This window comes from Cervus elaphus, chromosome 20 (assembly GCF_910594005.1).
Source record: "Cervus elaphus chromosome 20, mCerEla1.1, whole genome shotgun sequence".
Classification (NCBI taxonomy): Eukaryota; Metazoa; Chordata; class Mammalia; order Artiodactyla; family Cervidae; genus Cervus; species Cervus elaphus.
In genome coordinates this window covers 25,130,436-25,158,103 of record NC_057834.1, presented here as the reverse complement: position 1 = coordinate 25,158,103, position 27,668 = coordinate 25,130,436, and the positions used below count along the sequence as shown (strand labels likewise).

General features: G+C 36.9%; 1 protein-coding gene across 1 annotated transcript; it reads left to right on the top strand.

The window, feature by feature from the left end:
- The first annotated feature begins 51 nt into the window (after positions 1-51).
- MPC2 (mitochondrial pyruvate carrier 2) lies at positions 52-25,879 on the top strand. The gene is made up of 5 exons (XM_043876235.1): positions 52-890; positions 14,752-14,792; positions 22,664-22,748; positions 23,713-23,824; positions 25,566-25,879. The coding sequence occupies exons 1-5, from the start codon at positions 782-784 to the stop codon at positions 25,600-25,602; spliced, it is 384 nt and encodes a 127-aa protein (XP_043732170.1). The 5' UTR covers positions 52-781; the 3' UTR covers positions 25,603-25,879.
- The last annotated feature ends 1,789 nt before the right edge of the window (positions 25,880-27,668 follow it).

The window sequence follows — 27,668 nt, the reverse complement described above, 5'->3', positions numbered from 1 at the left end:
CGACTCCTCCCTCTCCTCGTTCTCTACACCCGCCCTTCCAAACCTTTCTCGCGAGATGACTACCACTGGGCATTGAGGCAGGTGTGTGCCATGGCCGCCCTTACCCTAGAAAACTGGGTTCAGGCCATTCTAATTAAATCCTTAATACTCTATGGATAAATGAGGAATAGAGAAGTAGCTGAAGTCGTAAGTCTCGCGCTCACGAGTCTCATTCCAAAGGAAGCAAGAGAGTTATGCGGCGTCATCTTTAGTCGGGGCACGGAAGGCCCGAATAGTCCATTTTATTTAGGGGCCTCCTTAACCAGAGTGAAAGGGTATCCGCCGATGCAGCTTCACTTTCCCTTCTCCAACATGGCTTCCAGAGCAGGAAGAAGAAATTGGAGGTTTGCTTTGGACCCTGCCCGCGCCCGGGACGGGCCAATCAGTGCGGGCAGCTCTGGTTGCGCAAGCGCGCTGCCTGTAGGCCTCTGGGTCGACTCGGTGAGGCCATCCTTTAGCCACCTGTTTTAGCCACTCCTCCCGGGTCCCGGCGGTGAGATGCCAGTAGGCGGGCTCGGGGCGGGCCGTCGCAGAGTCTCCGCCCCCACAACCTTCTCTGGGCGCGGGCCAAAGGGTGGTTCGCTGGGGGGTCAGGCTCAGCCACGGGAAGGGCAGGCACCCAGGGAGAGAGGGCGCGAGGCGTTGATACAGGGGAAAGTGACGAGCTGCCCTACATTGCCAGCCAGGGACGAGCACGCGGCCACGCTACCACCCGGCTGCCCACGATCACTCGTCCGCAGAAATGTCAGCCGCCGGCGTCCGGGGCCTGCGGGCCACCTACCACCGGGTCCTTGATAGAGTGGAGCTCCTGCTGCCTGAAAAATTGAGGCCGTTGTACAACCACCCGGCAGGTAATGAACCCAAAGTGGCTCCCACCGAGACCTCCCTTCCTGTCCCTTTCCTCCCTTTACCGATCCGCTGACAACTCTGCCGGTGGACAGTTCACCCACCGCCCCAACCCCTGGTCCTCAAGTGAATCTGTGTACTTTCCCATGCTCCTTGCTTTTCACATTTTCTTTTCCAACATGTCTAAAACTCGTGATTTTCAAGTCTGCGCCCTTTGCGACCTTTGTTGCACCGCTTCTCTTAGGCACCACTCAGATCCGGACCAGGCCTCTTGGTTTGACCCTTCTCCGTTTCTGCGGCCAGGAAAGGGTCTGGGCCACCAGGAAACCTCATTCTCTCCCCTTTCCTTCCATGAGTAGTGATACATTGACCCACGCGCAGAAGAGCTGTCTTACCGCCCCAGAGTGTTTGGAGTAAAGGTCATACTTCCTTCAGCTCCAGCTGACAGGCCTGGAGAAGCCTTAGCCAGTTTCTGAGTCAGTGTCATTCCTTGCCCCATAGGTCTAGTTTGTTTAAGTCTATCCTAAATTACTACTGAACAAGCTCCTTCTGAACCTTTTTGTGTGGACAGACCTGGATTTAAATTCGGCTCTGCTGCTAATTGTAGATGTGACCTTGGGTAAAATCCTAGATCTTAGTTTCTGTGAAGTGTGGTCGATGTGAAAGTTAAAGATAACATATGTGTTTGATTCTTTGTAAACGCTCAATAAATATTAGCTCTGTCTTTAACCTATTGGAAAACAGCGTTCTTGTAGTTGAAAAAATAATGCTGTAAGAAACTGGAAGATCCCAGTGCCTCCAACTCTTTATTTTAAGGTCTAAAATCCTGTTACCTCTTATATAAACGTTAGTAATAGTACTTACTTGTCTGGGAACTCAAACCAGATACATTCTGAAGTCACTTTCAAGCCGAAGACTTAGCAGAGGACAAAGTGTGTTATAAATAGGAAGATTGAAGTGCAACCCCCCTGTGGCCCTTTTCTCTACATAGTTAAATCTATCTCTGCAGTTGGTGTCATTAGGAAAGTGGTATATCTCCCCACATAGCTGACTATGAAGCAGCTCTTGGGAATCTAAGATGATTACTAAATCTGATTTCCAAGTTTGATAATGGATTAATCTGTGTCTTGGAATTATGCTTTAGTATAATATTATTTATTGCAATAGTTTACCCTTTATAAAACTGACCTTTAAGGAGAGATTTTTATTAATGAAGAAGATTAGTTTATCTGCTTTTTGGTTCTTTAAGACACAGTTTTTGAAATTGTCCTCTGTTTTATGGCAGAGATTTTCAGGAGGAAGAGTTGAGCAATGCTTCTGTAATAATCTAGGCTTTTTTTTTTTTTTTTTTTTTTCATTTTTTGGCCGCATTGTGTGGCATGATTATGGCCTGCATGATTTTGGCCAACTGTTTGGCATGTGGGGGATCTTAGTTCCCCAACCAGGAACTGAATGCTCAATCCCTGCATTGGAAGCTCCAAGTTTTAACCACTGGGCCACCAGGGAAGTCCCTCGGCTTTAGTCTCAACTGAATTCTTGTGGTCAATGCTGACCCTCTTAAGCTTTGTATTTGGTCTGTAGGAGAAAGACAGGCTAGAGGAGGAACAATTTTAAACTACTTTAAAACAGAATTGGAGGGCAGTTTTATAGTGATCTTTTCCAGGGTCTTGGCTTTAACCACTTATAGTCATTGTTTATAATAGTTTATTCAACTTTTAGAATGAAAGAGAATTATCTTTCTTTTGAGATTGGTTTGTAGATCATGTAGTTTATCTAGATACTCTTGGAGTAGTTCAGTTATTGTAACCCTTTTCTCAGTGTGATGGAAGGAGCTAGACTTTGAAGCCAGATTGACCAGTGTGACCTTGATCTTAAATCCCCTAACCTTTAGCTCTAATATATAAAATGGGTTTAATAATTATCTCCAAAATAATGGACATGAATTTGAGCAAGCTTCGGTAGTTGGCGATAGACAGGGAAGCCTGGCGTGCTGCAGTCCATGGGGTCACAAAGAGTCGAACACGACTGGACTAAACTGAACCGAACTGAATTATCACCATTTAAGGATTGTTGTGAAAGTTAAGTGATGTATTGTCTGTAAAATGTAGCTGTGTTTGCACATAGACTTTCAACAAATGTTAGTGTTAGTTCTCTCTTATTTACTAATATCCGGAGTAAGAATACCCATCACTGCAAAATTGTGATTAAAAAGTTGTAGGCACACCAATGCAGAAGTGAAGAAACATGAAAAATATAACTTGTTGATTGTCACAAGTATTGAATAAAATCTGAAGAAATTATTGTTCTAAGACTTAACAGGGAATATTCAAGGTTTTTGTGTACTAGTTTACATTATAGTGTGTTTCTGAATCATTAAATGATATATCTAATCATCATTAGACTGGATTCACATATTGGAGGTTTTCACAGTAATATGCAAGGCTGGGTTCTAAATTTTTGAGATTTAATCGTATCATTGACAAATATGTCTAGACAAGTCACAAGAATATGTCTTTATATAAATATTTATTAGACTTAGAATATTGCATTTTATATATATATAGTTAGACCTGTGGTCTTCATCATTCATTTATCTACATATTGTCTGTGGCACATAATCATCTACTTCTTTAGAGTAAGAATAGAGTTCTATCCAAATATGTGTCCTGGCAAGTTCAGTTCTTAGTCCCCCCACCGTCTCCTGACTGTCAAAGTATGCTGTCCAGAGTTTACTGTAAAAATCCTGCTGCTCAATGTTTACTTAAAAGCTTAGTTTTGGGGAAAAAAAATTATTAGTGGAAAGGTATCTTTCATTTGTATTTATGAGCTCCAGAATGGGGTGAACTGTCCCAAAGGATGCACAAAATGAAACTTTGGAATATAGGAAGAAAACAGTAGAACTTCTGTTAGTACTTACTTTATCTTTTTAAAGTTTCCATTTTGTGTATATTTTATAATATATAATGTATTAGTGCACATTTACATATATGTGTCTGTGTAAATAGACAGGCCCTTTCTTAGGATGGTTCAACTTAAGATTTTTCAACTCTACACGATGGCTCAAAAGCAGTATAAATTCAGTAGAAATCCAAATTTTGATCTCTTCCTGGGCTAGTGATATGTGGTACAGTGCCCTTACAGGTGGCAGCGACAAAGTACAGCTCCCAGTCGACCATAGAGTAAACAACCAATGCCTCTCTTCTGCACCCGTATAACCATTCATTTTTCACTTTCAGTACATGTGTGCTGCGTTCTTGGTCTCTCAGTCGTGTCTCTTTGTGACCGCGTGGCTCTTCTGTTCATGAAGTGGGTTGCCAAGATCTCCTCCAGGAGATCTTCCCTACCCAAGCATTGAACCTGCATTTCCTGTGTCTCCTGCATTGGCAGGCAGATTCTTTACCACTGTGCCACCTGGGAAGCCCCAGTGTTCAATAAATTGCATGAGATAGTCAACAATTTATTATAAGCTTTATTTATTATATATTAACAATTTATTATAAATAAAATATAAATAATTTATTATAAATATTATAAATAAAAACAATTTATTATAAATTATATATTAACAATTTATTATAAATAAGCTTATTATAAATAAGATGATTTTGCCCAATTTAAGGGTAGGTTAGACTAAGCTAGGTGTATTAAATAAACTTTCAATTTATGATATTTTCAACTTTCAATGGATTTATTGGGGTTTAACCCCATCATAAATTGAGGAAAATCTGTACACATCTGAATTCCATGGAGTCAACTTGTATATATAAATTGTATATAGAGGGTATATGCTCACATATTTTTTAAACTGGTGGGGCAGTATGTTCCAAAGAAGTTAGGAAAGGACTTCTCTGGTGGCCCAGTGGTTCAGAATCCACCTGCCAATGCACAAGTTCAGTCCCTGCTCCAGGAAGATCCCACATGCCTTGGGACAACTAAACCCACGCACCACACCTGCTCTAGAGCTCTAGAGCCTATGCTCCGCAACTAGAGAGTAGCCCCCACTCACCTCAGCTGGAGAAAGCCTGCATGCAATGAAGACCCAGTGCAGCCGTAAATAAATAAATTTGTAAAAATTTTAAAAAAGTTAGGAGACCACAGCTCTAAAGAGTTATACCTTAGAAATTACCGGGTTAGGACTCTGAACTTTCACTGCTATGGCCCAGGTTCAGTCCCTGCTTGGGGAACTAAGATCCCACAAGCGGTGAGGTGCAGCCAAAAGAAAAAAGTTATATCTCAATAAAACTGGGGGGGAAATTAAATGAGAAATTAATAAAAATAAAAACTATCCTTCAGTTAAGTCAGCACAGAAAATAACTATCTTAACCATATAATTTTTGCTTACCATAGCTTTGCTTATAATGAGTTATATTTTGGCTTAAGTGGAAGAACTTTTGGAAAAATATTTCTGCAAAATGTGTTGCTGTGTTTAGCTTACTTTTGCTAAGAATATTCTTTACATTGCATGATGTTCTCTCTGTGAAGGCTGATGAGAAAAGTTACGTTAAGGTGTTCACAACAGGAATATTTGCTTTTTCCTAGACCAGAGAATTAGTTTTTCCTTTTTATCTTATAGACCTAGAGAGTATTTTTAAAATAAAAACATACTAAATGAACTATTATTAGCAGTGTTTAATATATATTATGATTAAATATACAGTAAATATATAAGTATACATATATTATTTATTATAGTACTAACTTCTATTAGCTTAAAATTAAGGAATGAGAACCAAAAGGGAAAGTTGAGATTTCAAATGTTTAAGTTATTGATGTCAAATAGAATATCTTTAAACTAGTTAGCTCCAATAAAGTTGAATTATTTAATATTTATTGAGGGCCTACTGTATATTGGATACTTTTGGCATTTGAGTTATTTTAATGAATAAAATAAAAATCCCTAGCCACAGAGATTTTGTATTCTCAGAAGAGATCGTAAAAGTAATACAATCCTTGCTGTAATTGTTAGTTTGACACTTAACATAACTTTTGATTTTAAACTAATTTTAAGAAGTTAAGATTGTTTATGCCTCATCTAATTTGATCCATTAGATACACTAAAGGAGAAGCAAGCCCTTAGAGAAGCTATGAATAGTTATATACATGTTACTGTTTATAAAATAGATAACCAAATGTATAGCACAGGGAACTATACTCAATATTTTGTAGTAACCTATAAGGGAAAACAATCTGGAAAAGTGTTTACATATATATATAAATCAATGAATCATTTTGCTGTATACCTGAAATTGACACAACATTATAAGTCAACTGTACATCAATAAATAATAGTTTATTATTTCTCAGACATAATAATTTTGGCTATAAAAGATGGAAATATGTTTAAAGTATGGTATGGCATAGTAGAAAGACGGCTGGGATCAAAGAAGCCTGCATTCTGGTTCTTACTCTATCTGGAACTATCTGAATATGAGACAAATTAACTTTGAAGAAATGCCTTTTCTTTTTCATCTATAAAAAGAAGAGGGTTTGTATTTTCTTTAAGGTCCTTTCCGGCTGTAACAGTTTACAATTTGGTATTTCTGCTGTGACTTTTCTTAGTTTCAGAGGCTTCAGGAAACTCAGATTTCATCAGGGAAGACTATATAATTATTGTTAGTTTAGGTTTTAGGCATCTAAATTTTTGTCCTTGCTGTGCTGTGTATTTTATATAAGTAATTTTACCTTTCTCAACCTCATATACCTGGCTTATAAGATGAATGCTTGAACTAGATAATTTAAACAATCTTTCTAAATCTAGAAGTCATTGAGTTTGTTATTGAAGAAATATATAAATTTAAAATGTATCAACCCTAAAATGCATATTACCTATCATAGTTAGTCACTTCACCTGTTATTTTCTTTGGCATTTTCACCAAAGCCTGTTTTCAGGCTTTCAACATTTTAAAAATCATTATTCACCCATGATGTTCTGGGTACTATTTCAGTAAGCTCTTTCCAAGGACTTACAGAAGATAGAAAGATTGCTTAACTCTGAAATGGTAGCCCCATGATGTTCTCCGTGTGAAATCAGAACTAGGTTTAGTACAAATAAAAACGAGTAATTTTTGACAGTCAGTATCTGTGTCAAAGAATAATAACCTGTATGAATTCTAAGAATTTGTAAGTAGCTGGTTCCATGATAGCAAAAAGGTGGACTTGATTGACACAAGGAACTTCAGAGGAAAGTTCAGGGATGTTGGAAGCAATAAACTGGAAAGAAATGGTATGAAAGGATCTAGGTGGGGTAGTGGACAGCTTTCAATAAGAATTTTATTTTCAACATCGGGAGCAGCTCTATTCAGTATTTGTATATGTGTATATTTGCATGTGTGTAAAAGTTACTTATTCTGTTCCAGGAAGGAAATCTTTCCCTAGGAAGAGAATTATGCAATAAATGACATTCTTTCTGGGTAGAATTTATAAAGTATTTCATTAGCAGAAATTCCTCTCAGATAAGGAAATTAGGAAATAAAATTATCAATATGTCATTGTTTTATTAACAAGTTCATCAAGGCAACTAGATTTGTTAATTTGTTTGAAAATATATGTCTCTTACATATTTGGTTGTATTATTCTCTTGCAGAATTCCTCAAATTCTTCCATAAAAATTTGAACTTTAAAGAACATCAGTTTCACTTTAAAAATTAGACAAACATTTAACAACACAAGAGAAAATGACCATTATATTATTCTTTGTATTTTTTTTGTTATGCTTAAAAATAGTTCATAGTTTTACAGTAAATCCTTGTTACGGCTCTAGTTTATGTATAATAGTTTGTATCTGTTAATCCTATACTCCTAATATGTCCCTCCCCACCTTCCTTTTCCCCTTTTGTAACCATACATTTGTTTTACATTACAGTTCATAGTTTTAAGTAGTCAGCATTTGACATCTTTTTCAACTTCCAAAAGTGGACTTGTAAGAAACAAGATGAAGATGTATTGTTAGGTAATTGTTTGTCTAAAAGAATGTACGTTTACATCTGATGGGAATACATTTTTCTCATCTTAGACTTTAAGTTAAATTTCTTAAAAGCTGCTTTTTATTCAGTATATTTTCAGCCATTTAAAATTTCTGCCTAATCAAGTTTTTTCATCCATCATAATGATTGTTAGCTAGATACTCTAGTTATGCTTATCTTGATTTTAAGGTATTATAATCACTTCCGGTATCATGATTATTTAATGACTTTATTATTTTAATGCTCTTCAGTGAGAACAGCTGTGTCATTGTAGAACATAAACCAGTTTTTCCCAGACAGACCTAGGAAAGATAGTGTAACATTGTATTCTCACTGTTTGAGTGGTACCTGTTTGCAAAACATTTTTGTCTAATCTTCATGTTTTAGGTAAATAGCAAGGATCTATTTTATACTTCAAGGACCAACTGTGAAAGTGAAAGTCGCTCAGTCGTGTCCGACCACAGAGTCCATGGAATTCTCCAGGCCAGAATACTGGAGTGGTAGCCTGTCCCTTCTCCAAATCCCAACCCAGGGATGGAACCCAGGTCTCTCACACTGCAGGCGGATTCTTTACTAGCTGAGCCGCCAGGGAGCAAAGCTTTCACTTTCACGTGTTCAACATCTTGTAATAACCTGTAATGGGAAAGAATCTAAAAAAAGAAAAAAAACTTATATATACATTTATATATGTATGACTGAATCACTTTGCTGTACCCCTGAGACTAACACAACATTGTAAATCCACCACACTTCAATAAAAAAATGTTTTAACTTGTTTCATGTTTTAAATGTCAAAATCAGTTGGCATGTTTCCTCATTACTATTTTCATTATTGATTGACTGCTGTTTTTAAGAAAATAGCCTCTATACCTAAATTAATACATGTCTACATTTATTTGACTTCTTTACTTTTAAGGTAGAAAATGGCTACTTAAAAGTGGAAGGATAAAATAAAATAAGTTTTCTTTGAAAATTTTTGTTTACTTATTGTATGATCATGGGTATTGCTATTTCCCCCTTTTTTTTAAACAATGAAGAAAACACTACTTGTTGTTTGCACTTACACATCTCTAATTATTTGTGTCAGTTGTTAGCATCCTCTAATATTTCAGAAAAATTAGAAATTTAGAATGTCTTATTATTACTATATATATATATTTATGCTACTTACGTTTTTAAATTCAGTGCTTAACCGTCATTAAACTAATTTAGGCTTTGTTTTGTAGTTTAAAATTATTCCTTAAATAAAATATCTAAACTTCTTTTGGCCTTTGTTCTAGCAACAGTAATTTACTGTTTGAAGTTTTTGTTTGGTTTGGTTATGTGGGAGAAGGGCAATTGATATTTTAAAACCACCACCAAGCACAGGGCAGTAGAGTAAATCAGTTACCAGGCAAAGCTACTGAAAAGCTTGACTGTTCATTAACCCTGAAGGGTCAACCATTTCAGCTCGCAAAGAAACTAGAACCCTAGAGGAAACAGTTTGGGGGGTGATAGAAGAGGAAGCATCAGTTTTGAAAGAGAAGAGTGGAGCCTGTTTGGGAATCCAAAGCCAGAGACTAAAACAACGTATTGGCTTATCCTTGAGTGATGAAGCCAAGCTTCACGCAGGGATAAAAAATAAACTTGGTAATTGATACGGCATATGACCCTGAGACTTTGTAAATGACAAAGAAAAATAAACCAAGTGTGATGATAGGAATCTCAGAAACTCAAGCTAAATAAAGTAACCAGAGAGTTTGAAAAGATTGACTTATAGGATTAGTACATTATGGCATCAGACTCATGGAAAGAATTTTCAATAGCCAAAAAGGGGAGTATAGTGGTGTAACAGTAGCGTAACTAATGAGTCAAAGTCAAGTACAGCCCTGATGTAAAGAGAACCTGGTGTCCTGAAGTTCATTCAAATTTCCTAAAATTTGAATATCTCTGATTAGCATCTCTCCTAGATATGGTTCATCCAGTTCAATTCTGTTCAAAAATATTTGTCTAGGAAAACTAAGAAACAGTCTTTAACTTCAGGACTTTGTCTAATTAAAGTAACGGTTGCATAAATAGTTCAGTTTAATTGTTATGTGCAGAAAACAATAGAAGAATAGACAGGCTGCCGCTTTGAGAGTTCGGAGAAGGAGCATTTAATCTAGTCCTTGAGGAGACAAAACCTACAATGAGTTTTAGAAGGATGTTGGAGTTAGCCAGATGAAGACAAGGCCAAATATTGAGAGGAGATAGTATGAACTAAGATTTAGAACCATGAAACAGCATGAAACTAGTTGCATGTTTGCCTAGCTTGTCAGTCCACCTAGACCAAGGTTTCCTAACCTTGCACAATAGATATTTTGGGGGCTGGATTATTGTTGTAGGGGGTTGTCCTTTGCATTGTCAACGTCTCCTGAGGAGCAAAATCACCTCTGGGTGAGAACAAGTGACCTGGGCTAAAATCTAATTAACTTAGGCTTTCCTGGTGGCTCAGGAGTAAAGAATCTGCCTACCAATGCAGGAGATGTGGGCTCGACCCCTGGGCTGAGAAAATTCCCTGGAGAAGGGAATAGCAACCCATTCCAGTATTCTTGCCTGGGAAATCCCATGGACAGAGGAGCCTGGCGGCTATAGTCCATGAGGTCGCAAAGAGTCAGACATGACTTAACGACTAAACAACAACAAGTTCGGATTAGGAATTTATATTTTGAAACTCCATGCTTTCATGTTTTCTATCCTTTAAACATTTCTTTTGAAATGCCAACCTAATCTACTAAAGATTTCCCCATCTTGTTCAAATATTGAGGAGAGGGAATCACCATGTGCCAGAGTTCTAGAAGTGCAATAGTGGCTGTGATCAGAACAGTACAAAATTTAGGACACTGGATTAAAGATTAACAACTCAGGAGTTAAATATAGATTTTCACTCAGTTAAAAGAACATTAAAATTTAGAATTCCTTAATAGTTTTAACTCTCCCAGCAACCATTTCAGTACTGTCTAGATTTGCTCTAATTTAAAATATAGAAAACTACAGTACATAGTCAAGCATAAAAATGACTAACTGTCATATGTATGTAAGAAGATGAATAATTGTTTGGGGCCATAAGGAAAGACAGGGGCTATGCCATGATACTCTAGTGTTCGAAGAATTATTAATTTAAAGATGGTATCCAGCTCCCTGAAGATTGAGGAAATAAGATAAATTACAGAGGAACTTTAGGATTAAGTTTAAATGTTCTAGGAGCAAGAGGGGAAGGCCCAATGCCCCTAGTCATCCCAGCTCAGCAGGAAATAGCCAGAGAGACCTCGACACCCCTATTCCCAAAGAATTGGGCCTCCCATCTCTTGAGGGGGGAATGTTAGAAAGTTAGAATAGGGAAAAGGAGCCCAAAATGGTGGTGGCTAAAAGACAAAGGAAAAAGCCTGCAAAAACAGAACAACGGAAAATCCACGGACACGAGTGAGAACTTCAGGTGAAGTTCTTAGCCAGCCCAATTTGCCTAGGGCAGGCTCAAGGCAGGGAGGAGACAAACATATAAAAGGAGGAGGCCAAAGAGGGATTGAGGCCTCTCCTTTTGGGCTGGCCCGCCCTCAGGCCTAGAGGGTGTACTATCCTTTGCTTGCCAATAAAACTGAGTTGTAACTGGGAAATAAAAATGTTCTAGGGAATCAATAAGCTTACTTAGAAACTCATATGTATAAGCCAGACTTATCAATATAAGTAAATACAGAGCTAATTACAGTAGATTATTAGTAAAATATTAGTAATAGTACATCTGATTTTAAATCCCGTTGTATTTAAACCACATTGAACAATGTGAATTAGTTTGAGAGGACTACAAAACTATACCAAGGAGATGTTGAATAGTGGCATAGTCCAAACTGTAACATTACGATCACTTAGTATTGCTAAAGGTGAGCAATAGTTTATACTGTTTGATACTTTTTTAGAACTAATTAATAAGCAAAAGTTACACAAGGATCAGATACCATTTTTTATATTTTTCAAATTTCTCTCCTTATTGTTAACATTAACCAACTACTTTTGATAGTAATTCAGCCAAAATGCATTAAAAAAAGAAGTATTATCACTGCTTTAATTTTCACTTTTGAGTGGTAGTATTATATAACTGAAAATAGAGTGGTTTTGATGAAAAGCACTTTAGAATTGTTTCCCTAAAATGTTTTTATACAGCTTACAGATATGATTTTACTTAACCTGCCTGTGCTTAAGTTATGAAAAACCAGCTCTGTGTTTTATTTGCCAATGTATCCCTAGTGCCTAGGGGACTATAAAGCATGAAGTAATTACTATGAGTGAATGAATGAATGATCTCTGCAACAAACTGAAGCCACAACTGCAACTAAATCTTAGCTTAAATCCCGACTTTTTCTTTTTTTAGCTCCGTGCTTTTTCAGTTTCACTGTTTGTTACTTTTAAATAATAGGTTTAATTCAATTTTACCTTTTAAATGTTACTTATGTATGTGATTGGAAACATTTCTTTATTAATGACAGTGAATGTTCACCTTGTTATTGTTGTTCAGTTGCTCAGTCGTGTCCGACTCTTTGTGACCACGTGGACTGCAGCACACCGGTCTTCCCTGTCCTTCACCATCTCCTGGAACGTGCTCAAACTCATGTCCATTGAGTCGGTGATGCCATCCAACCATCTCATCCTCTGTCGTCCCCTTCTCCTCCTGCCCTCAATCTTTCCCAGCATCAGGGTCTTTTCCAATAAGTCAGTTCTTTGCATCAGGTAGCCGAAGTGTTAGAGCTTCAGCTTCAGCATGAGTCCTTCCAGTGAATATTCAGGGTTGATTTCCTTTGGGAGTGACTGGTTTGATCTCCTTGCTGCCCATGGGGCTCTCAAGAGTTCTCCAGCACCACAGTTTGAAAGCATCAATTCTTCGATGTTCAGCCTTCTTTTTGGTCCTACACTCACATCCATAGCTGACTACTAGAAAAACCATAGCTTTGACTGTATGGACCTTTGTTGGCAAAGTAATGTCTCTGCTTTTGAATACACTGTCTAGGTTTGTCGTAGCTTTTCTACAAGGAGTGTCTTTTGATTTCATGGCTGCGGTCACTGTCCACAGTGACTTTTGGAGCCCGAAAAGACAAAGTCTGTCACTGTTTCCATTGTTTCCCCATCTATTTCCCACGAAGGGATGGGACCAGATGCGATGATCTTATTTTTTTCAATGCTGAAATTTAAACCAGATTTTAGACTCTACTCTTTCACCTTCATCTAGAGGCTCCTTAGTTCCTCTTCGCTTTCTGCCATAAGAGTGGTGTCATCTGCATATCTGAAGTTATTGATGTTTCTCTTGGCAATCTTGATTCCAGCTTGTGCTTCATCCAGCCCAGCATTTTGCATGTTGTCTCTGCATATAAGTTAAATAATCAGGGTGACAACATACAGCCTTGACGTATTCGTTTTCCAGTTTTGAACCAGTCTGTTCCAAGTCCGGTTCTTACTGTTGCTTCTTGACCTGCGTACAGGTTTCTCAGGAGGCAGGTGAGGTGGTCTGGTATTCCCATGCTTACCTACTAGGGGTAAAATTGGGGAAAAAAATCATTCTTACCTGATAGTGCTATTGAGAAATATTACTGGAGTAGATGAAGAGAAATAAATGTGTTACATTTGGGTGATTATGCCCTTTTAGATGTGATTTATTTATTTTTACAAAGTAAAGTGGAATATTAAGGTAGAAATAATATTCATGAATATAATTAGACTTTTTAAATTTTGAATTTGCTTAAAAATCTTATGTGAAATTATGTTAAGAAATAAATGTCTTTTGTTGATGCAGTGTGTTGAGAACATTACACACCATATTAAGTGCTCTGATGTGTATTAGATTTAGCTTTTGATTTACCATTGACAAATCTGTTTTTTCCTGTCACTGTATGCCCTGAAAGATTAAAAGAGATCTGTGATTTGGAAGAGTAAGAAGTTATGTTATTGGTTATTGGTTAAAGAGCACAAGTTTTGAGAGTTAGAACATTTAGTTTCTAGTTACAATGCTGGGCTAACTACCCGCATGACTTAAGTAGGTCATGGAACTTCTCTGAGCCTGTTGGTAAAAATGAAGGATGATCTGTGAGTTTACTTCTAGCTCTGAAACAAATTGCTTATTTGTTTCTGAAATTCACAGTGCTTCTCAAATCCCAGGTTATCTGGAAAACCAGAGTTGTTTTTCAAAATACTGTCACCATTTTGAAATTCAAATATATTCAAAATAGTGACAGTATTTCAAAAATACTGTCAACATTTATTGAACATTTTGCATGAGGTGGATGAGTACCAGGATAACTAAAACAAGGACTTTTCCCTTTCTCAGGTGCCCTTTAAAGTTAGGTTAAATTAATTTAGGTTAGGGTCATTAATTTTTTACTAGGATGTATAGAATTTTTGTAAGAACTTTTACTAGAACACATGTGGTGACATCATTTATAATAATAAATATTAATAATATTAATATTAATATTAATAAATATTAATAGAATTAGTGAATATATATACATATATATATCTACTGAGGTTTATATCACAAAAATTCCATAATTTATCATTTCCTCAAATTGAAGATTATCCTTAAATAAAATGATATTAAGTTCCATGTTCAAAGCAAAATACACTGAGAATAGTTTCCAAAACTACCTCTATTATACTTTAGCTAATTTTAATAGTTCTCAAAAATACAGAGAATGGACATGGAAATCAAAACAACTTGTATGAAAAATTGATACCATGGTGACTCTCTAAATTTTAACTTAAATACAAAGCATGCAGAAAGCACAGTAATAATTATTAGAAATAGATTAATAAATCTTTGAGTTTTTGAAATGTGATGGCTGTTTAAAAGGCATATAGAAAATAGTTGGTTTATTGCTAAATTTTTCTTTTTTTTTTCCAGGTCCCAGAACAGTATTTTTCTGGGCTCCAATTATGAAATGGGTAAGTCTTGGGTTTTGGCTGATGCTACTGAAAAAGATATTCTTTAAAAGAGTTTATTAATTTGAAGTAATTTTTCTGAAGGATGTACTTTATGTATTTTTTTTTTTTGAAGGATGTACTTTAAATGTTCATAGTACAGCTTGAAATAATTTCATGCAAATACTCTCAGATGTATCATTTTTACTCTATAAGCATACTACCTACCTGGGGTCTTTTGAACTCCTTAGATAAGGAGCCCTTTGGGGAACTTATTATCATCAAAAAGCTTATAATTATGGGCCCTAAGAACATGACACTTCATTCTAAAATTTTGTGACTATGTAAAACATTAAATTGGTTTGAACTCCCCCCCCGCCCAAAATTAACTTTTGTTATTAACTTAGTTTGAGAACTTAAGATACTAACACCAAAACAGAGGCAAGGAAAATTAGTCTCAAAAAGTAGAAGAATTTATCCAGGATATATATATATATATATGTATATATATATATATGTTAACATTTGGTAAACGATAGAATCTGGAACTTCTGACTCCACAGTAAATGCTTTTATCCTATGCCAGAGTTTCCATTCATAAAGTTCTCATTTAGCTTAAAAGAAGTAATTGTAATGGCTCTTAATAACAAATCACTGATTTTATGTTGGAAAGGCCAGTTTTGGCTTGATGCAGTGCTTCTCAAAATGTCATCCCCAGACCTGCAACCTTGGCCTCATCCAGGAACATGTTAGAAACACAAATTTTCAGGCCGCATTGCAGATTTACTAAGTTTGAAACTATGGGGATGGAGCCCAGTAATTTGTGTTTTAATAATAGGCCCTATATCTGTTGCAGGAAGGGGGACCCCTTCCAGGGCCCGAAACTGGGCTCTTGTCTAACACTCGGAAATGAATTGTCCGAGGAGACACATGTGCTGACAAAGCAAGAAATTTTATAGGGAAAGGGCACCCGGGCGGAGAGCAGGAGGGTAAGGGAACCCAGGAGAACTGCTCTGCCCCATGGCTCGCAGTCTTGGGTTTTATGCTGATGGAATTAGTTTCCAGGTGGTCTTTGGCCAATCATTCTAATTCAGAGTCTTTCCTGGTGGTGCACGCATCGCTTAGCCAAGATGGATGCTAGCAAGAGCGATTCTGGGAAATGGACGGACATGCGGTGTCTCCTTTCGACCTTTCCCAAACTCTTCGGTTTGTGGTGGCTTATTAGGTCTGTATTCCTTATCAGGACCTCCTGTCATAAAACAACTCTTGCAAATGGTTACTATGGTGCCTGGCCAGGGTGGGCAGTTTCAATCAGTGTTCTTCCCCTAACAGATCTACAGGCTTTCTTTTTTTATTGTAATAAAATGCACATAAAATTTAACATCTTAACCTCTTTTTTAGAGTTGAGTATATCACTATTCAACCAATCTCTAGTACTTTTCTTTTAATTTATTTTTTAATTGTAGGATAATTGTTCCACAGTATTGTGATCTAGTACTCTTGATCTTGCAGAACTAAAACTATGAACCCATTAAACCATAGCTCTTCACTTCCCTCTTCCCCAGTCCCTGGCAATTAGCATTCTACTTTCTCTGTGAATTTCTATAAATTAAATCATACAGTATTTCAGTATTTGTCCTTTTGTGCCTGGTATTTTTCACTTAGCATAATATCCTAAGGTTTATATGTGTCAGAATTCCCTTCCTTTTCAAGTCTGAGTAATATTTCATTGTATGTATGTATCACATTTTGTTTTTTCAGTTTTCTGTTGATAGACACCTGGGTGTCCATACAATATCTGTTCCAGACCCTGCTTTCTGTTCTTCTGTGTATATAACTACAAATAGAATGTTGAATCATATGGTAATTCCATATTTAATCTTTTAATGAACCGCTTAACTATTATCCACAGTGGCTGCACTGTTTTACATTTCCACCAGCAATTCACAAGGCTTCCAGTTTCCATTCATCCCTGCCAACACTTGTTACTTTTGCTGTTGCTTTATAATACCCTTCCTAATGGGTGTGAAGTGGTGTGTTGTTTTGATGTGCATTTAGCTGTGCTAAGCATCTTTTCATATGCTTATTGACCACTTTTACATTTTCTTTGGAAAACTATTTAAACTCTTTGCCCAAGTTTTAATAAAGTTGTTTTTTGTTGTTGGGTTGTAGGATATTTTAATTCTTTTAAATGTGTAGTTTTAAATTGTTAGAACAGTTCAGAAACTCAGTTGTAAATCTAAGTAGTTGAGAATGTTAGAACTGGAATTAGCTATCCCTCAATTTTATGGCGGAGAAGGCAATGGCACCCCACTCCAATACTCATGCCTGGAAAATCCCATGGATGGAGGGGCCTGGTAGGCTGCAGTCCATGGGGTCGCAAAGAGTCAGACACGACTGAGCGACTTCACTTCCACTTTTCACTTTCATGCACTGGAGAAGGAAATGGCAACCCACTCCAGTGTTCTTGCCTGGAGAATCCCAGGGACGGGGGAGCCTGGTGGGCTGCCGTCTGTGGGGTCGCACAGAGTGGGACATGACTGAAGCGACTCAGCAGCAGCAGCAGCAGCAGCAATTTTATGGCCTTACACAAATTCTGTCTGTGCCCTTTTGTCTCACCTATAAAACAGGACTAGAGTAAAGTAGTGATAGGGGACTGTATTTACAGAGAACTAGGGAGCAGTTCTTTTTTTAGATTTGTATATTGCAAAAAGGCTCTATCAGTTTAAAAGAGAAATTACAGAATATCTGCTTTAATGATTCTGCCCATACTCTAAGCATTTAAAAGTAGTGTAGTATTAAAAAAAAATACTGTGAAAGGTATATTACTATTTCCTTCCTCTTCTCTCCTACCAACACTTAAAATTATGCATCTACAAAGTTGAATTAATTTCTGAAATATTGTTTCTAGAAACATTATTTGAAAAGTAAGAATGATAAAATAGATGACTAATGAAGATCTACTGTGTAGCACAGGGAACTAGTGCATAGCAATAGGGAACTTTATTCAATGCCTTGTAATGACCCATATAGGAAAAGTATCTAAGAAGAGTGAGTATGCGTGTATGTATAACTGATTCACTTTGCTACACACCTGAGCTAATACAACATTGTAAATCAACTATACTTCAATAAAAAATTACCAAAAAAAAGCTAAAAGAATGATTTACTGTATTTACAGTAAATTTATGAAGGGTCCTCTGGTCACAGATTTGCCACAATTTAGATGTTTGTTTGTGTTACCAATAGCTTTGGTGGTTCTTTGGTCTGGTCTATCAGTGTTTTGAAACATTAACGGTATTATATATTCATAAGTGCTTTCTCCACTATCTCCTTTAAAAACTTCTATTTTAAGTTCGTGTTGACATCATGCATAGTCTCCTGATGACAGCACAACCATAGAAACTCCTGTGTCTTGTTCTCACATAAGTTCTCCATTAAGAATTTTAGACTGTGCTTCTTTAGACATTTAACTGTGGTTGAATCCTTCTTAGCCACTTTAGTTGAAATCAGATAATCATAAAGGTGAAACTGGATAATTCTAAAAAATAATACTACATACTTTTAACTATTTTAACCCTAAGACTATAAACATATTCACTTATCCATCATTTACTATAATGCCAGGGCTTCATGTGTGGATCCACTGATTTTGAGTTCCACGTCATTTATCATGGAAGAATTATAGCCACAGTGCATCCTGTATAATTTTAGTTTAGTTTTCTTTAAATCAGAGCAAGTTTATAGACTCTTTCATAATAGTCTGATAGCAGACACCTGCTAGATTTCTGTTTCCCCCCTACCAATCTTTTTATATCTGTCTTGTTTACACCAAATTTGATTGCAGGTTTAACAACTTACCTTTATTCAGTCTTTCCAAAGCAATCACTTTAGTTTCATAGAAATAGCAACCCTCTTTTCGTATATCAGCTGTTTACCTAGTTCATTAAATTAGATAAATTATATTAAAAAATAAAACTGTTACCGAGTCCAAGCTCGCTCTGCTCTGCTCGCTGCACAACAGGCCGGTGAATCCGAGAGACGAGGGATTGAGGCAAGGAAGACTTTGATTGAGGAGCTGGCTGACCGAGAAGATGGCAGTCTAACGCCTCAAAATAACCATCTTATCGGGATCTGGATGCCAGGTTCTTTTATAGATCAGAGATGGGGGGAGGTGAGGAACCAAAGTAAAAAGGCCATTAATCTTGCCAATCTCCTGGAATGGCAAGCCTCAGGCAGGGGATGTGTTGATTTCTTCCCTCCCTCCGTCTACAGGTACACAGGGTTCTGAACAAAGGCACTTTATAGTCAGAGGGGCAGGATTCTGAGGCAGGCTGTTCTGTGTAATTATAATAACAAAAGCAGCAAAAAGCAAGTCAAAGAAACAGTTCCAGCATGGAGTCAGAATTGGCTTCTCTGCAACAAAACTGGTATAAACAGGTCTGAGGACAACTACAGTGACTTGATAAAAAAAAAAAAAGCTGGTGAGAGCAAAAATGCCTGAGTGCAATACAGAATAAACAGCCCAGTATACAGTCTATGGAATTCTCCAGGCCAGAATACTGGAGTGGGTAGCCTCCAGGGATCGAGCCCAGGTCTCCCACACTGCAGGTGGATTCTTTATCAGCTGAACCACAACGAAAGCCCAAGAATACTGGAGTGGGTAGCCTATCCCGTCTCCAGGGGATCTTCCTAACCCAGGAATCAAACCGGGGTCTCCTGCATTGCAGGCGAATTCTTTACCAACTGAGCTATCAGGGGAGCCCCTTGGCTAACCTGGGGAAACTATTATGTGAAGGTCAGTTCAGAGAGCTTTTTTTTCTTTCTGCTTGTTGTCTTTTTGCACAGACTAGTTTATATTTAACTCTTGAACAGTATACCATATTGTGTAGCTAATTTTCTTCCTTTCTGTTCTTAGGAATAAGTCAAACTGTTTTAAGATTATCTATGCTGATTTTTAGTATCTAACTACTTGCTTTTCCAGCTGTAACTCCTAACATAGGCTAATTCACAGTTTAGAATCTTGAGAACTTTGCTATCTCTTAAGTGTTTGGAATTGGAATATTATATAGTGGTTTTTCATTATTTTTTACACTCCTCTAAAAGTGTTATATGAGGTTTTTTTTTTAACTAGAGGAGAAAATACTGGAAGAAAAGAAGGAAAAAAATGTTCCACACTATCTGATGAGTATTTACTCCACCCAGTGGAGATAACAAGGTGCCAAAAAGAATCACACACATTTGAAAACCAGTTTTTAATTAATGGAAGCAGAGAAATAACTTGAATCTGCTAGATGCCAAACTGTCTGTATTGGATTATTTAATACATTGTCTCATATTTAATCTTCACCAGAAAAAATCTGAGATGTAAAGATACTGAGGTTTAAAGAACTAAAACTGTTGTTAAGTGACGTAGGACTCAGGATGTGAGCCCTCAGGTCTAATTTGACTTCAAAGCCTAGGCTCTTAAACACTTACATGACCCCCTTTAAAAGTCACTTTGGACCTTTCTACAATTGGTAGACCTTTCTTCCTATGTTAGGGAGTAATTTACACAATCTTTTGGTATACTCCATGCACTCTCTGACTCTACAGTTCTATTATTTGAGTAAAGTTCATAATAAAGAAGAGGAACATTGACCTTCTAGCCCTTGAGGCTAGAAATACTGGAAAGAGTACAGAGACTAATATTCCCTTACCTCTGTTTCTCTAAAAATGTAAACTACTATTTGTCGTTGCTAACAGTAATATTTTCCAGACACTATGCTAACTATCTTTAAATCATATTATCTCATTTAATAATATATCACTCTTGCAAGGGTAGCTATTAATATTCTCATTCTATACATGAAGAATATAAGACAAGTGTCATGGGGAATTCCATGGCTGTCCAGTGGTTAGGATTCAGCGCTCCCACTGCAGGCTGCCCAAGTTCAATCCCTTGTCGGGGAGCTAAGATCCAATAAGCTGTATGGCCAAAAAAAAAAAAAAGAGAGAGAATTATATAACTTGACCAAAGTCATCAAACTAGTAAATGACAGAGACAAGTAAATTCACAATAAGATTTTCTAAGGTAATTTACATGAGATTAGAGTGGTATGGAAATTGAAAGGGCTTTTTAAAAATTCAGGAAAGGAAACTAAGTAATATAGTATTATAAACCAACTATACTTCAGTTTCAGAAGAAGACTAAAAGGTGTATCATCCAAATGCAGTGTATTCTCCTGACCTAACTACTCTAGACAAGAAACAACCATTTTTTTTAAGACATTTTGGGACAGTTTTAACTATGTCAAAATTTAGCTGTGAACTGTACATTAGACAACAGTGTCTTGTCCATGTTAACTTTTGTGATTAGATTATGGATTAAGAAAATGGGAAGATAGTCTTGTTCTTAGCAAATATACACTAAAATACTAGAGAGTCAAAGGGCATGATATCTCCAACGTCTTTGTATATGGATCAGAAAATATATACATCTATATTAAGAGAGAAGATGATTTCAAGAAGAAAAGAAAAAGAACTGTGGGAGCGGGCACTCAGGACCTTTGTGAGAGAGAATGATTACTAATATGTCCCAGAAAAATGAAATGTATACTCTGAGCATAAACAAAATCGTGGCTGTTACCCTCTTCCAAAAGACAATGCTAGAACATAGCCTCTAGTGTATTTGAAAAGCCACAGTGTAGTAATACATGGACCGAGTAGAATAATGGTGGAAACCAGTCCCCTTCTTCCCCTATACAAGGGCAGTATTCCACCCTGCCAAAGTGGAACAAATATGCAAGAGAGAAAATGTATATTAGGACCTGGAAGAAAAAAGTGAGAGTGATGATTTGGAGCTATTTGAGAAGAAAATCACATGACTATGGATGAAAATTAAGAAGAAAAGTAGTGTTAGTTATGATATACCTCTACTTCCACTTCTGTATTTAACCATTTGCCACATTGAGCCAGAATCACTGCTTTCTTGAACCAATGACTTTATTAAATAAAAATCATTTTAATTGGTTTAAATTTGTATATAAATTCACTAGTATGCATGTGTTCTATTTAGGAGGAAAAAACTTTTTTTTAATGTGTCATGCATCTTTTAGGAACTGAATAAAACCTGAAAATGAATTTATTTATTTATTTTTGGCTTTCTTGGGTCTTCGTTGCTGCACAGGCTTTCTCTAGTTGCAGTGAGCAGTGGCTTCTTTTGTTGCAGAGCACCACCTCTAGAGCACTCAGGCTTCAGTAGCTGCACCAGGCAGGCTCAGTAGTTGCTGAACTCGGACACTTGAACACCCAAGCTTCAATAGTTGTGGCTCTGGGCTTAGCTGCTCCTTGGCAGGTGGGATCTTCCCAGACCAGGGATCCAGCCCATGTCCTCCGCATTGGCATACATATTCCTAACCTCTGGACCCCAAGGGAAGTCGAAAATGAATTTCTTAAGACCGTATTTTCTAATGACATGTTTAGAATTTGATTTAAAATACTTAAAGAAAAAAGGAGAAAGGGAGGAGGAAAGGTAAATGTGGCAGAATCTCAATGATTGTTGACTGGGTGATGGGTATATAGGGGTTCATTGTCCTAGTATCTCTTTATTTTGTGTAGGAGTGAATTTTTCATCGATAAAAATCATTCTATTATGTATTCTAATCTGTGTAGTAGAGTAGCATAACTGATATTCTATTAGGACTCATTACTCAACTTTCTGACTGACGCTGGTGGTGGAGCATGAGTAGAAGGGTTCTATAAAAGACAGTGTTAAAAATACACCAGAGAAGAAATGACCATGTATACTTTGACATTAAGGAAAAATTACCTAACCAAGAAATTTAAAATTATACCAGCTTTCCGATACTTCCACCTCTAAAAAAGAGTAACATTGAAAAAACATTTATTTCCAGGGGCTGGTGTGTGCTGGATTGGCTGACATGGCCAGACCTGCAGAAAAACTCAGCACGGCTCAGTCTGCTGTTTTGATGGCTACAGGTAAATTAAATGAATATCTTCGTATAGGACATTCAATAATTAGTTTTACATCAATTTACTTGACTGTTTAACATTTGAAATACATACACACACACTCACACACAAAGAAATTAATGGTATTACCTTTAGGCAGTTATTAGACTATAGCCGAAGAAGGCAGAAGGAGGGTTATAAAAGTTTTTCTTTGATGTAATAACTGAGTGTTTTGTGTAATCCTGAATTATACCAACTTCATTAAATCTCAGATTATAACCTTTTTCCCCTACTTTATGCTGTTGTTTTTCAGTCGCTAAGTCGTGTCTGACTCTTTGTGACCCCATGGACTGAAGCATGCCAGGCTACTCTGTTTCACTATCTCCCGGAGTTTGCTCAGACTCATGTCTATTGAGTTGGTGACGCCATCCAGTCATCTCATCCTCTGTTACCCCATTCTCCTCCTGCCCTCAATCTTTCCCAGCATTAGGATCTTTTCCAGTGAGTTAGCTCTATAGCCATAGTACTGAAACGTCAGCTTTAGCGTTAGTCCTTCCAATGAATATTCTGGGTTGATTTCCTTTAGGATTGACTGGTTTGATCTTCTTGCTGTCCAAGGGACTCTCAAGAGTCTTCTCCAAAAAAAAAAGAGTCTTCTCCAGCACCACAGTTTGAAAACATCAGTTCTTCAGCACTCAGCCTTCTCTATGGTCCAACTCTCATATCCATACATGACTACTGGAAAAACCATACCTTTGACTATTGTTGGCAAAGGGACGTCTCTACTTTTTAACATCCTCGCTAGGTTTGTCATAGCTTTTATTCCAAGGAACAAGCATCTATTAATTTCATGGCTGCAGTTACCATCTGCAGTGATTTTGGAGCCCAAGAAAATAAAATCTTAGTCTTATTATTTTACTCTAATGTTAAATGTTCAGATAAGATTGCAGCAATGCCTATGCTGTTTTTAAAAAATATTTTATTTCAACAGGCTTTATTTGGTCAAGATACTCACTTGTAATTATTCCAAAAAACTGGAGTCTATTTGCTGTTAATTTCTTTGTTGGGACAGCAGGAGCCTCTCAACTCTTTCGTATTTGGAGGTAAGCTCTCCATGTTTTCGTTGTCGTTTAGTCATTCCGTTGTGTCCGACTCTTTGTGACTCTGAACTGTAGCCCGCCAGGCTCTTCTGTCCATGGGATTTCCCAGGCAAGAATACTAGAGTGGGTTGCCATTTCCTTATCCAGGGAAACTTCCCCACCCAGGAATCAAACCCTCATCTCCTATATGGCAGGCAGATTCTTTACCACTGAGCCACCTGGGAAGCCCTTGAAACTATTTATTCAGTAATTAATATTATTTGTCAGTGACTAGCTAACACTCTGGAATGAGCTTAGATGAAGGCTCTGGCTTTGTTTGAACCATAGGACCTTCCAAAATTACAAAAAAATGTTATGAATAACAGCTTTCTTTGGCTAAAAAAATTGAATGATCTCAATAAAAAATTAGAAAACATTGAGTTATGTAATATTCCTTCTTTTCAGAAAGCATTCTATTTTGTAGTGTATAGTACATTTAATTTCATTTATCTGTTCCATACCTAGCTTTACTTGCAGCTTAATTGTGTAATCTTTTCATAATAATCTAGGACATAACAGATAGATGAATACTCCCTTATTCTACAAATGCCTGATAACCATTTTTAGGTCTTAACTTATATCAATATAAACTTCAGTTTATGCAGTGATTTTATTCACAGAGTACTTTTCTCATACACCATCTTATTTTAACCTTATATTAACTCCTCATAGTAAAACTGTGAGAACACTAAGTGCCACATTCAAAAATGTTATTTCTAATAGCAGAAATTCAGATACAACTCAATAAAAGGATATTTAGCCTTACAATTAAAATAGCAGATTGAGAGATTTAGTTAGAAATACAAGTGTTGGACTCTCTGGCGCACTCAGGAAAATAGGGTTTAATATTTGAAATCAGGGCCTTTTGGGACGTATAGGAAGTATGATAGGCTTCATAGAATAGCTTCCTTTTTGTGCTTGTTCAGTTTTCCACTCTATTTTCAACTGAGAAGATTAGTAAATGAAGCCCAGGATGTTGTAAAACAGAAAGATTCTGTAGCTTTGTGGTTAATTCTTCTTTGAATTAATGAAAATTGAGAATTAATGAGAACTGAAGAAATTGTCCTTAGTTTCAAAAAACTTAAATGTTACACCTCCTAAGCCAGTAGCCAGCCTGTGTCACAGAATTATATTTTTAGTGACTAGACAGGCTCATTCCCAACTGATTTTATTCTCAGGGAAGACGCTTTGTGAATATAAAATTAAAAGCTCTAGGTGACTACGTTTTGGTAAATTTTATACATATGTTCACATTTGTCATACTCTCATATAGTTCAAGAATGAAAATATTCTTACATTAAATTAATACTTTTGTATAGCAAACTGTAAGTCAGTTAAGACTTTTTGACAGTGTCAAGCCAGATTCAAATAAAGTCCTTAGGTTATTCTCCTTTCTGCATATTTCTACCTATAAGCCCCTGGCAAGATTGTATTTACAACTGTATAGCCTCTTGACTAGTGAAAAAGAAGAGATGGAATATGCTTCTCATTCCCGTCTTATTATAAATATTATCTAGGGACTTCCTGGTGGTCCGGTGGTTGAGATTCCACATTTCCACTGCAGGGGGCATGGATTCTATCCCTGGTCAGGGAATTAAGATCCCACATGCTATGCAGTGCAACCAAAAAAAGAAAAAAATTTTTTAGTTAAAAAATGAATGTGTTTATTGTGATTCATGCTTTTTTCTTTCTGTTTTCTTTATAGATATAACCAAGAACTAAAAGCTAAAGCAAACAAATAAGAGTTCCTGATCACCCTAGCAATCTAGATACGGACATAACCACCGGGACCTAGTTTGATTTATTATTCAGTTGTTGATGAGGTGATACTAACTATGCTAATGTTTGTAAGGCATAAAATGTAATTGGGAGATAGTATTGATACTTGATTCAACAGAAAAATAAAGCAAACTTTTAATAATATTGTCTCTTTACATATGACTTAAGGAACTTATCTGTGGATATTAGTAGCATTTTTTCTACTATTTGTCCATAATAAATCATATTGCTCATACATACCACTGGCCTCCTTCTGTTCTAGTCAACCAAAGTGTGTGCATATAAGAGCACACATATTCCAGTGAGTCAAAAGATAGTTGGAAGGTTTAATAACTTATACAGTGAAGGATGATGAAGTAGCTAATGGTAAAAGGAAATAGAGCTAAAGAGAGTAAGAAATGGGTCATGGAATATCCAGCAACATGACCTCAAACTGTCTTAACATTTTAACTTGAACAGAAGAATAAATTTTTTTTATGTATTTGTTGCAGGAAGGGGGACCCATGGGGGCTCTTGTCTAACGCTCAGAAATGAATTGTTTGAGGAGACACGTATTGACAAAGCAAGAGATTTTATTAAGAAAGGGCCCTTAGGCGAAGAGCAGGACGACTCTGCTACGTGACTCGCAGCCTCCGGTTTGATGGTGATGAGATTAGTTTCCAGATTGTCTCTGGCCAATCATCCTGACTCAGGGTCCTTCCTGGTGGCTCAGCCATTGCTCAACCAAAATGAATTTCAATGAGGAGGATTCTGGGAGATCAGTAGGACAGGTGGCATCTCTTTTTGACCTTTCCTGAATTCTTCTGGCTGGTGGTTACTTGTTGGTTCTGCATTCTTTACCTGGCCCACCGATCAAAAAATAATTCATGCAAATGGTTGCTATGGTGCCTAGCCAGGGCAGGCAGTTTCAATCAGTGTTTTCCCTAACATATTGTGTGAAATTCTTTTACAGCTACAGAGTAAAAATGGATTTATAAATTTTTGAAATACATTCAAGAATCAATGTGATGTGGCAGAAAAGCTCTACAGTCGGGCAGACCTGAATATGAATCCTAGCTCTGTGACATAATCTCTGACTTTGGGCAAGTTAAAGTGTCCTGCCGAGTGCCTGGGACATAAGTCAGTTTTCTGTAAATGTGGCCTTTGTCCCATTATGAAGGTTCATATTTGATTCAAAAACCCATTTGTAGTACTGAAGCTTTCTTTTGAAAATCCGAGTAAAACCAGTCCTGTTAGAACTGTAGTCAGAGGAACGAACGAAGCCAGTTATTTCTAAATTGGAAGAAGCAAGTGACAAAGAGCTTTTTGAATAATAATATACTATAAACAAAATTTGGCAATTAACAATTGAAAAATTTATCTTTTCTTCTTTCAGCGTTATATATACTTGAAGGGGAATGATTAAAAAATTTGACAAAAGCAAAAGGTCCTGAAGGGTCATATTATTACTGCTTTCTCTTTTCAAGCCACCCTGTTAAATTTGTTTGTTATAGGAGCACACCCATGTGTACATGTTTTCTAGGGTTAAGCATTTATGATAAAATTTACTGTGAAAAATGGCCTAGATACAAAAAAGTTTATTAAAATGCTTGTATTGAATTGGTATTTCATTTCCTTTCCTTAAAACCTGCTCTTTCCCCTGTGGGTTCTCTAACGCCCAATTGTCAGTCAAATTAATTGTAGTATTTAGAAGCAATCACTTACTCTTCGTTCTCAAAATTTCTGACAGACTACATCATGCTTCTTTTCTACCCAAAAACTTTAATCCATCCCATTACTGAATCTTCAGTTCAGTTCAGTTACTCAGTAGTGTCTAACTGTTTGTGACCACATGGACTGCAGCACACCAGGCTTCCCTATCCATCACCACTCCCAGAGCTTGCTCAAACTCATGTCCATTGAGTCAGTGATGCCATCCAACCATCTCATCCTCTGTCGTCCAATTCTCCTGCCTTGAATCTTTCCCAGCATCAGTGTCTTCTGAGTCAGTTCTTTGCATCAGGTGGCTAAAGTGTTAGAGCTTCAGCTT

What these genes read in the sequence shown, in the direction of transcription:
- MPC2 (XM_043876235.1), top strand. Translation starts at nt 782, where the DNA reads ATGTCAGCCGCCGGCGTCCGGGGCCTGCGGGCCACCTACCACCGGGTC. An exon ending in GTTGTACAACCACCCGGCAG is followed by an intron (nt 891 to 14,751) that starts GTAATGAACCCA and finishes TTTTTTTTCCAG; the next exon opens with GTCCCAGAACAGTATTTTTC. An exon ending in TGCTGTTTTGATGGCTACAG is followed by an intron (nt 22,749 to 23,712) that starts GTAAATTAAATG and finishes TTATTTCAACAG; the next exon opens with GCTTTATTTGGTCAAGATAC.